General features: G+C 46.2%; 1 protein-coding gene across 3 annotated transcripts in view; it reads right to left on the bottom strand.

The window, feature by feature from the left end:
• Nucleotides 1-294: 294 nt before the first annotated feature.
• The window catches only part of LGR5 (leucine rich repeat containing G protein-coupled receptor 5), a 114,578-nt gene continuing 103,825 nt past the window's right edge, over nucleotides 295-11,047 (bottom strand). For 2 of the 3 annotated variants that reach the window (XM_001495430.6, XM_023644013.2), the window contains exons 14-18: nucleotides 9,209-9,280; nucleotides 8,305-8,430; nucleotides 6,328-6,473; nucleotides 3,860-3,943; nucleotides 295-2,895 (exon numbers count right to left, since the gene is read on the bottom strand). In XM_001495430.6, coding sequence (XP_001495480.4) covers nucleotides 1,808-2,895; nucleotides 3,860-3,943; nucleotides 6,328-6,473; nucleotides 8,305-8,430; nucleotides 9,209-9,280 — 1,516 coding nt within the window. In that variant the 3' untranslated portion in view covers nucleotides 295-1,807. Of the gene's footprint in view, nucleotides 2,896-3,859; nucleotides 4,028-6,327; nucleotides 6,474-8,304; nucleotides 8,431-9,208; nucleotides 9,281-11,047 lie in introns of all 3 variants that reach the window. The other variant, XM_070271970.1, reaches the window with a different exon arrangement.

Here is an 11,047-nt window from a genome sequence, read left to right as displayed (position 1 = left end):
TCATTCTCTATGTCTAATGCTTTGTTGTTTTTTTTTTTGAGGAAGATTAGCCCTGAGCTAACATCTGCTGCCAATCCTCCTCTTTTTGCTGAGGAAGACGGGCCCTGAGCTAACATCCGTGCCCATCTTCCTCCACTTTATATGTGGGACGCCTACCACAGCATGGTGTGTCAAGCGGTGCCACGTCCACACCCAGGATCCAAACCAGCGAACCCCAGGCTGCATTTAGGAGACTACAAATTTGCCTAAGGACTCAGTGAAAGACTTGAGAGTATTTTGCTTTAAAGTCACACATTTCATTACGAATTTCTTTTATTTTGTATCCAATAGAAAAGAAAGTTTGGATCTATTTACAAGTGCTGTATATTTACATATATTATACACAGTTAATGAATGTAAAGAAAATGGGCAGAGAAACACAGTATATATGGAAGAATATGCCACTGTACGTGGCTTTTTATCATGGTCCTTAGTGTCACTGAATCTTTACCGTAGTAATAAATACAGCTCTATATTTACACATCTTATAAAACATCTCATAAATGTATTGTTTTCAATTCCAACTTAAAACATCTGATCAAAATAAACATGCTTATATAAAAATAAATCTACCTAACGGTCTCTCGGTTTGGATGCATTAAAGCCACTGTAGTATATCAGAAGTTAGAATTCATCCTTCGACCTTCAGCATTTAATAATTTCACTTCTTAAAATGCCTCACACATGTATTAAATACGAAATGAGCAGAGAAGTCCTGTTCCTGACACCAAGTAGGTCGACACAGCTGACACCAGGCTAACTAAGCAGGGCCTCATGGTACCAAGCCTCTGCTGAGTCCAAAGTGTCTTCAGACGTGGCTGCTGCTAGAGACACACGTGAGAAGCTGTCAGTGATTTAATTCATGTGCACTTGATCATTGCCTTAAGATGCACATCAGCTTGAATCAACTAATAAGAACTCTTGCAAAAAATGTGCACCCAGAAAAAAAAATCCCAAGTTGCCTACCCTCTTTTCTAGGTCCATCCACTGCCGGCAATGGACTTTTCTTCTGAGCTCTGGGCACCAGGGAGTTAAAAATGAATTAGATACGGCAAAGCTCGCCTGTACGTGACTGCCATCATGGCAATTTAAGAATTTAAGTTCACATTCCTTTCCACATAGTTGTAAGCAGTTTTATTCTACTGAGAGTAGAAACTTCTAGTGCTGACACGTAAAACCTGGCATTTCTAAACATGAACTATGAACAAATTAATAATACCTTATGTTATCCACTCACTGGGCTGGGGCGGGGAGGCTTGGCGGCCTGGAAGGAGCCTTTCTGAGGAAAGCAGGGGAGGACGTCCCCGTGGTCGGTACACTGAGATCCCACTGCCACAGCCTCCACTCAGTAACGCAGGCCACTTGGAACTTTCGTTTTCCTAATACCTCCAAACATCTGTTAAGGGGGTTTTTGGTTTAAAACCCCTTTGGTAAACAAGTGGTCCCCCGCCCCAAATCATTAGATTGGTGAGTTTCAAAAGAATTCAAATGAAATTATGGAGAATCGTTCTTGAACATTTCAATCTGTTTTTTGAGAATCTAGCTTACCTAAATAGTGTGACTGATCTCTCTCTTAGCTGAACAAGTTATCCAGGCAGCATTTAGACTTATTTTTCATTCTCCAGTATCAATAGGCTTTCAGCTTTTTCTCACTGAGATTAAAAAAAAAATCAAGTTTCAACTCAGCTCTTTTCAGTTACTGTTCAGATGTACTCAATCTCACATTTTTGGATTTTCGATTTTAGGAAACTTTTCTTTCACGAATTAATCAGAGACATGGGACAAATGCCACAGACGAGAGGTGACGGCTCTCAGGCCCTGGGTGAGCTGGTGGCACTGTGGAGTCGGCGGGCAGGTCATAGGCCATGCGGGCACGGGGGAAGGTCACCAAGGCCTGGGTGGAGTTGCAGGACTGCTTCTCGGCATCATCAGAGTTCACAGACATCAGGCTGGTGTGTTTCGATCTTGTCCAAAGGCGGGTTTGCTCTCCCAGGCTGCCCAGATCCTCCTTAAAGTGGGGGTTGAAGAGGATGTACAGAAGGGGATTGAGACAGGCAGGAAGCGGGACGATCACCAGAAGGATAAACCTAGTTACCTCAGGGCTGACAAAGGTGAGGTTCAGTAAAGAGGAGAAGGACAAGAAAGCCACGGGGCAGTGGAGGACGCAGTTGGTGAAGAGCATCAGCGCCACGTGCCTCACCATGCAGCAGTCCCAGGCGCTGCCCCGGCCGCCCCTCTCCAGGCCGCAGTAGAGCCTGGTGTAGGCCACAGTCATCACAAGGAAGCAGAAGGAGTTGAGCAAGACGAGGGCCACCACGTAGCCCGTGGTGCCAGGCTCGCCGAAGGGCAGCGGGAGGCAGAGCGGGGACGTGCTGTACTCACGGCCGCCCAGCAGTGGGGCCGAGGCCAGGGCCAGCGCCAGCATGGCACACAGCAGGATGGCGGCTTTCAGGCTGGAAAAAGGGGCTTTCCTTTCAAACTTTGCAGAGCATTTCACAGAGAACCCACGCTCCAGGGCTGCCAGAGTCAGCAGGAAAACAGATGATTCCGAAGCAAAAACGGACAAAAACCCGACGACCTGGCAACCGACGCCCTGCTCCCACTGTGCACCATGCCGCGCAAAGCTGCCAAAGGTGACGGCATCCACGCCAGCCAGCACCGCGCTGCAGGCCCCCGTGAGCATGTTCACCATGGCTGTTAACCCAATGAGCAGTTTTACGGAAGAGAGGTGCAGCGGGGCTCCGAATACTGTCGAGGTCACCAAGGCATTGCAAGTAAGGGCCAGAACCGCGATGGTCCACACGCCAATTCGGATCAGCCAGTTGCCCAACAGGTATTCGCAGAGTTTGAAGGGGCCTGGAAGTCCAAGGAGGAAGAAGACTGGGTATCAAATTGGGGTCGACAACTTTTGCCAAATTACCTTTCTGTTTCCCTCATTAGGGCACCAAGAGGAGGAGGCCGATGACAGCCACGGTTCACAGTCCCTTTGTGGCTCACCCTGCCGCCTTCAACCACCGTGCTCGATGCCTCAGGTCCTCAAGGCACTGACCGGGTGAGCGCACCAGGTGGACACAGAGAAATGGAGATGGGAGCTTAAACCATTTGAGTAAGGTCCCCCAAATACAGCAGTGTTGGGCCACGTAAAAAGCCAGATCTCCCTGGCTTTGCATTATATTTTTTCAGGATGCTTCAAAAAGGTCCTGTAAGCAGAGAAGGGGAATCCCAGGGAAATACTCCATGATGCTAGGAGAGGAAGGAAGGGTAGAATGAAGGTGCAACTCATGCAAGTCTCATCTTAGGGATAGACTGACATTTGATGTTTGGGAGCTTGGGATAACCTAATTGTTGAAAATAATATATCAACCCTTCTCAGTGGTCTTTCTTTTAACTGGCCCATCCTGTTTCCGGGAATGGGACAGGCAATTAAGTGAAGTCAATATATAGACATTTTTTTACTTATCTGTATAAACTATTATTGGCTTTAACCAAGTAGCTATTTAGGGAAGATATAAAAGAAATCACTTTCAAAAATCAGTGATTACACGAAGCAAGACTGTTCCATGCTAGTTCAGGCTAAATTGCTAATATCATTTTAAAGATTACAGATGCTTCTAATGACGTGATTGGTTCTTTACTTTCTGTTAATCTGAATCAAAAGTCTCCCACAAAAACCCTATTTATGAATGGCGGCCAATGCCAGGGAACGAACCCCCCGGGGAGGGTACTGAGGAGCAGAAAAGGCGGCACAGATTTGGCTGTGAAGTGCGGCCTCGGCGTGGATGGCGATGCTGCTGCTGAGGTGGTCCTGGCGCCTCCTCACCTGGGGAAGGTGAGCACTGTACGGAGTGAAGGGCCTGCAGGTCTTCCTCAAGGTCAAGCAGGAAGTCCTCGAGATCGCGCTCATCTGCAGGAATGAGAGGGCCTGGAGTGATGAGTCCTGTTTCTCTTTTCGGGGGACCGAGTCCCAGGGAGGAGAGTCCTGGGCTGCCTGGAGATAGGAAGTGTCTCAACCGGAAAGGAAGGTCAGACGCCCCACCTTCCCCTGGGCTCTGGCTTTCTCGAAAGTCTGCTAGGGAGCAGCCTCTGGTTGCTCTGCTCAAGCTGCTCTGGGACATAGGATTCCAGCAGAACCAGGGAAAGGGGAGGAGCCAAATCCCGGCCACAACATCTAAGCGCCCTCGTTCTGTTCTTGCTCCCCGGAGCTCCCCATGGCCCCAGACTGCACTGACCTGAATCAGGGGGAGGCTGTGGGCTCTTCGTTCAAGGGAAGAGCCTCTTCGTCCAACTTTCTAACACGTGGACAGCCACAGAGCACAGGCTCCGGGCTGTGTTCTCTGAACACAAGAGGGAGAACCGGGCAGAGCAAGTTTCAGTCTTTTCTGGAGAATTCTGCTTAAAGAGGACAAATCAAGCAGCTGCTTGGTGCTTGGGTGTCCAGGAAATAGGCTTTCTGTGATCTGACAGACTGAGACATTGATTTAATTGGTGTGGGGCTTGGGCATCAGTATTTTTAAAAAGCTGTGATTCCAATACGTGGCCCAGGGTTGGAAATCACTGCTCTTGAAACAAACCCCATGAAGAACCTCGTCCCTCTTGTTCACTGAGTCCCTGCTGGGCCTAGAACCATGCCCGACACAGGGCAGGACTTGAATTAGCGGTTTATTTGTTTTTTAAAAATGAATAATAGAGTAGAAATGAGGGTGGATGAGGCAAGAAGAACAAAAACTATAGCAAGACCCATAGCGAGACACATGCTGTGGCCAGAAACCGACAGCCGAGACCTCAGCCCTTCAAACCGACCGTGCAGGAGAAGCACCACGTGACACACACACAGACTGGAGTCAACAAACGGCGGAGGCCCAAGGAAGAAATGCCAGTCTGTTCAGACTCCGTGCGGACTTGCAAGGTTGGCAGGAGAAGACGTGGGGGCTGCCCGGTATGCCCCCTCCCTTCAGGTGTGTCTGAGTCAGGTCCCACTTCAGGGAAAGCTAAGGGCTTCACAGACATTATCTCATTTCACCTTCCTGACAGACGCCCCTGTGGGGCCGGGAGGGGAGCATGTTTTACAATTAGCTGGATAAGAAGCTGGATTCTGCTGAAATACACAGGCATCCGGCATGCTTCCATCCTCCGCTGGCCCCAGGACACAAGAGTATAAACAGATTTTATCTTCTGGAGAAAAAGCTCTGAAGGTGTTTGAAAAGGTATCCATAGAGATGAGGCCCTTTTAAAAGTCCATGGACATATTCATACCAATATTAATAATTACCCATGAGGACAATGTATGCTAACAGGAATGTAATTATAAATATAAGTATTAAGAATTCACTTACAGAAAAGATGAAGTTTTAGAATGAATCTTGATGGAGATTTCTCTTTCTCTAGAGTCTTTAAACAGTGGGGTTGACTCTCAGCTTCCTGGGGAGGTTACAGTGACTAGTCTTTTTTTTGAGGAAGATTAGCCCTGAGCTAACCACTGCCAATCCTCCTCTTTTTGCTGAGGAAGACTGGCCCTGAGTTAACATCCATGCCCATCTTCCTCTACTTTATAAGTAGGACACCTACCACAGCATGGCTTTTGCCAAGCAGTGACAGATCTGCACCTGGGATCCGGACCGGTGAACCCCAGGCCACGGAGAAGCAGAACATGTGTACTTAACTGCTGTGCCACCGCTGGGCCGGCCCCACAGCGACTAGTCTTGATACCAGCTCAGTACAAGGTTGACACAAGGGAAGCCATACTGTAACTGTGAATGACCTCTGATTAACTAGCCCAGACATGCTCTGTAGATTTTGTGGCCCCTCCCAGCAGCTTTAAGATGATAACTTTGTTCTTTTGAGTTCCTTAGGAATGTGATGACTCCCAGCAGAGAGCCTATGCTGATAGCCATTGTGAATGACAACTGAAAGATCAGGGTATGGGCATTGCTGCATTCTCTGATGCATATCCAGTAAAACAAAGGACTGTCAGGAACAGGGACCAGATGTCTGCCCCACCCAGAGACCAGCCACCTCTCCCACTGGGAGACCAGCGCCATATATAACTGGCCTGTGGTGTTTGTTCTGGGAGATGGTTCTTTTGGACGTGAGGTGGCCATCTTCCGTCTTGCTAGCAAGCTGTAATAAAGTCCTTTCTCTCCCATCCCCTTCCCTCCTGACTGTGGCAGGTCTTGCAGCGAGCAGACGACCCCCCTCGGGCTGTAACAGTCTGGAGTTGAGATGATCTGTTTGATGACTTTTCAAGACCCTTCCAGAGACAATTTCATCCTGCGACAGAGCAGGTCTTACCTTGGACTTGAAGCATCCCCTCATCTTTCCTGTGAAGGTCGCCTGTGCTGCTGTTGTCACCTTCATTCCTCTGACTGGAAATTTTATAGACGCTCTCACACACACCAAATGCACAGCACTGGTAAGCATAAGGCATTTCTATAACCCTTCGAATGAGCAAAACCAGACAAAACACACTTGGAGAGAGGTTGTTAAACACAGTGTCCATCTTCTCACTCAATAATTCTGCCTGTGAATTTTAGCCTTAATAAATAACCTAAAATATTAACTATATGCATAAAGATGTTCATTACAGTGCTATTTATAACAACAATGGAGTTATTAAAAATTATTGCTATGGAATGTTGATAATTGCTGAGGCTGAAGATGGGTATGACAAATAAAAATGGCAAGTAATAGGATATATTGGAGTATATGAGGAAGCCATTTTGTGTAAACCTAATTCGGCCTGACCTTGTCTTTCCAAAAGGGCCTGACGGAGGCCGTTGAGCGTGCATTGTATATCTGCTTTAGAGATTCCCTATGGCAAGAGCAAAGGCCTTTGAGATAAAGGTGCAACTTCTCTCGCCCTCCCAAGGTTGGCATCTCCTTAAAGATTAAGCATCTTTCTTTAGGCTGGGAACTGATTGCAGCGCTCATCTGTGACCGCCCAGCCCGAGGCAACACACCTGCCACCCTGCGGTGTTCACTGAGACAGCAGACCTATCTGCCGTTTCCATCAATCGCTGTGCTGACAGAGCAGCCTCGTGACTATTGTAAAAGGGACAGTTCAATCATTTGTGAAACATACTCTTTGAGGGTATATAACCACACTGTATACCCCCACTTCTTTGGAGTGCTCTGTTCCTTTGTGGAAAGACTCTCCTGGATTATAATCCTAAAATTTAAGCTCAGAATAAACTCACGAAAATTTTCATTTATAGATTGGTTATGGATTATTTTCATTGACCGGTATATATTATTTTCCCTACTTTTGTGTTTGAAAATTTTCATAATAAGAAGCTTAAAAAATGACTGCTAGGGGGCCGGCCCAGTGGCGCAGTGGTTAAAGTTTGCACATTCCACTTCGGCAGCCTGGGGTTCACCAGTTCAGATCCCAGGTGTGGACATGGCACTGCTTGGTAAGCGATGCTGTGGTAGGTGTCCCATATATAAAAGGTAGAGGAAGATGGGCACGGATGTTAGCTCAGGGCCAGTCTTCCTCAGCAAAAAGAGGAGGATTGGCAGCAGATGTTAGCTCAGGGCCAATCTTCCTCAAAAAAAGACTGCTAGGAAAATTGCAGCACCAATAAAAAGTGCTTATGGTATGATATAATGTTGAGTGATGAAAACATGATATGTTTGTATACATATTGTGATTCTAACAAAAGCACATTAGAAACACAGTCTGGAAGGAAATAACATAAAAAGTTGCTTACGGGATATTTTTAGATTTTTTTTCTCCTTTCTACTTTCCAAACTCTCTTGGGATTATGGTTTTAATAGTAGTAAAAAGTACTGTGGTTTAAAAAATAATGTGTGTATATATATAATCTTTCAAGGAACTTCTTGATGGATAATAAGCATAACAGGTTTTAAAGAGCATTACTTCCTCAAATAAATATCAATTTAGTACATTTTATTAGAACCAACACACAAGCTAGATGAATTTAAAAATGTAAACAGGAGCCCAATAATGTTATAATGTTATTTAATTACATGTCCTAGTCTATATCCTATGGATCAATGGTCTTCAAACTCTTTCCATGAACCGTCTGATTCTGGGAGGCGTCTTTGAGAAAGAACGGAAATGTGGTCAGCAGGACACACTCCCCCCTTCGGACGGGCCCTAACAATGCCTTGGGGGTCGGGCACTGGAGGGCATGAGATGCAATTCAAAGGAGTCCCGTGACCTCATAAATTTTGAAAACTACTATAACACGCCTATTATTTCACATGACCACAAATGTATCTTATTAGTTTTAAAGACAGACTCACTTGAGTTCTGGAAAGTTTTCAGATGATATCAAGCTCTGCAGGCCATGATTTCCTGTTAATTTTAAGTGAGTTAAACCACGTAACCCGGTTACAGGAAAGGACGACAGGCGGTTGGACGACAGGTCACTGCAAAACATGGAACAACAGTGCTTTCAGTCTGGGCTGCACTAAACGCTCACGTTAGAAAAGCAAACCAAAGAGTATTAAAACACTCGGTGAAGCATCTAAGCAGGGTCCTGACTCTTACTGCTAAAAGTAACCATTTTGGTTTTAGCTCCTGAGAACTTTTCTATTTACAATCAGAATTGCAAGGGGAAAATTGTTTAATTGCATCTAAATTTTAATTTCTATGTTCAGCTTAATTTTGCCAGGTGGGGACATCTAAAGCCATGTGGAAGGTGTTACATCTAATTTGAACAATGGTGCTGACTGGATTCGGTCAGGGTGAGGGAAGACACCACTGGGGTTTATTCGTTCCTTCTCCCCTTGACTTGTGTCTGACCAATCCCTTCTTTTTCTGTCAGACAAGGGAGATGGGGTGAGGAAGGAGCAAGAGGTGGAAAAAAGAGACAAGAAGGTTTACCGTTAGTCAAGAGGGTGAACCGTAAAATGAAAGCCCTTTAGCTCCAACTGACATCTTATTCCATTCCTCATGACTGCTCAGCAAAATGGGAGGTTTCGCCTCAATAACCAGAACCTGCTGTCACCCAGACCTTCACTGTCCAGGTGAGGGCCCTCATGGCCTTGGGGGCGGCTCCCTCTGCACGACAGCTCTGCAGTGGAGGACACTGAGGACTGGGCAGTCTGTGCACTGCAGGTTTCCTCTTCAAAACCAGCATTTTTATTAATTGGAAGCTCCGCACTTACTAAATGACATGCCATAGGGCAGCACTGAGATACTCACAGTTTTCTCAGAGAAGGCAACGTAGAAAATGCACTGGGGTGAATAATGGCAATTTTGTTCCAAGCTAAATTTCTAAAACAAAAAAAAGGCAAATGAGAGAATTATATAAAAAAAGAAGACTGTGTGAAGTTTTACCATATACATGCATTTTTCTACCAAAATTTAATTTCCATTCAGGACAGGAACAATTAGCTTATCAAGTCATCCTTCAGATAAAGATATTAGTAGATAAAACGACTAAAGAGAAGACTTAAATCAACCTTGTTTAAGTCGATTGAGAAAAAACTATCCAGGCAGAAATTTTAGGTTTTACCCTCTTCTTGCTACAAGGTTGACTTTAACATGGTTGTAGAATTCCATCAGGGTGTTTCTAAGATGAGTCGGGGTGAAGGAAGTGGGAAGATTAAAGGACTCCTGAGACTCTTCCTCTGACAAGCAACTCAAGTGAAGTGAGAAAACATCCCTGGACGTGTGACAAAACTGAGCAAGACTCTGCATACATTGCCATGTGTGTCAGGCCCCAAGAGAAACACAGGGAAGCTTTCCAAAAAATTCCCAGTAAAGAAGATGGACATTTAAATTCTTAACTGGGAAATGAATAAAAAAGGGGTTAACATACGTTGGAAATAAAATCCTTTGATAACAAAGAAAATCTACAATTTATGGAGAAATAAAATTCACTCAACATACACACGTAATGAAATGTAGATAATTTAGCAGGAATAAAGAAAAGGAGCCATGAACTTAAAATTTGTATGTTTAGAATGCATAACTAATGAGGGTAACTAAGTCTAGACATTTGAATAAATTGAAAGTACTCACAGTTGACTTTTTTCTAGCCCAGAGAGGTGATTTATTCATGATTCTGGGCCCCCTGAGTCACTCTGGGTACAGGGTCGTTAAATTCTCATACATACACAGAATACTTGTATTCTCATTGGAAAGACTCCCTGACCTGGGGGAAAAGGAAGGCTTTTTATTTTGCCCCTTCATTGATCTCAGAGCAGAAGCAGGTTCCAGCTAACAAGGGGAAGAAACGGCATGCAGGGGTGGGAAAGCCACAACGGCAGTTCGGCAGTCGGGAAGTTGCCAGAGGAGATGGTCTTTGAGCGCTCGTCAAACACGAGTCCAGGGAGGAGCGAGTCCTCCATCCGTCAGTCTCTGCAGCTTTAAGCAGGACGTGGTGCCCGGGAGCCGCACAGTCAGTGTCAGGAACTCCCCCGGTCCTGCCACAGGCTTTATAGCGCTTTGACTGGGGTTCAAGTAAGAGGGTGGTGCAGTCACAGGAGGGTCACTCCATTCCCTTTTGTGAGCCTGTGTGTGGGGGTCCCACGGCTGCCTCAGAGGAGCCTGGTCCACTCTTCTGCCCTGCACCTGGGGCTGACCTGCTGACCCCAGGGCTCCCGCTGTTCTCAGCCGGGTTCCCAGGGGAAGCTCCCCGGGGGTGCCGGGCGGGGAGAGGGGAGGAGAGGGCTTGAGCCCTTGCGGCCTGCTCCTTCTCTGTCCTGGAATCTCGTCTCTGGTGGCAGCTGCACACGTTCTCAACCGCAGCATCCCCTCTCCACGCCTCTGCTCCTCCTGGGTTTTAGAAACACGAGTTCCTCCCTCTGTCTGTTGAGGCCCAGTCGTGTCACTGATTTCTGAGCACTCATCCTTGCCTGCTCCCTGCCAGCACCCATGCACATCTTCCTTCATTTGAACCATCTGGGGTGAATTCTGTTCCCTGCCAGGACCCTCACCGATACACCCTAAAAGGATACACAGTTGTTCTAATAATGACAACAATAACGATGATACTGTTGCACATGTACTATGTGTCAGCTATAGTTATGAGTTTTT

This window comes from Equus caballus, chromosome 6 (genome assembly GCF_041296265.1).
Source record: "Equus caballus isolate H_3958 breed thoroughbred chromosome 6, TB-T2T, whole genome shotgun sequence".
NCBI lineage: Eukaryota > Metazoa > Chordata > Mammalia > Perissodactyla > Equidae > Equus > Equus caballus.
This window is presented reverse-complemented; position numbering and strand designations above follow the sequence as displayed.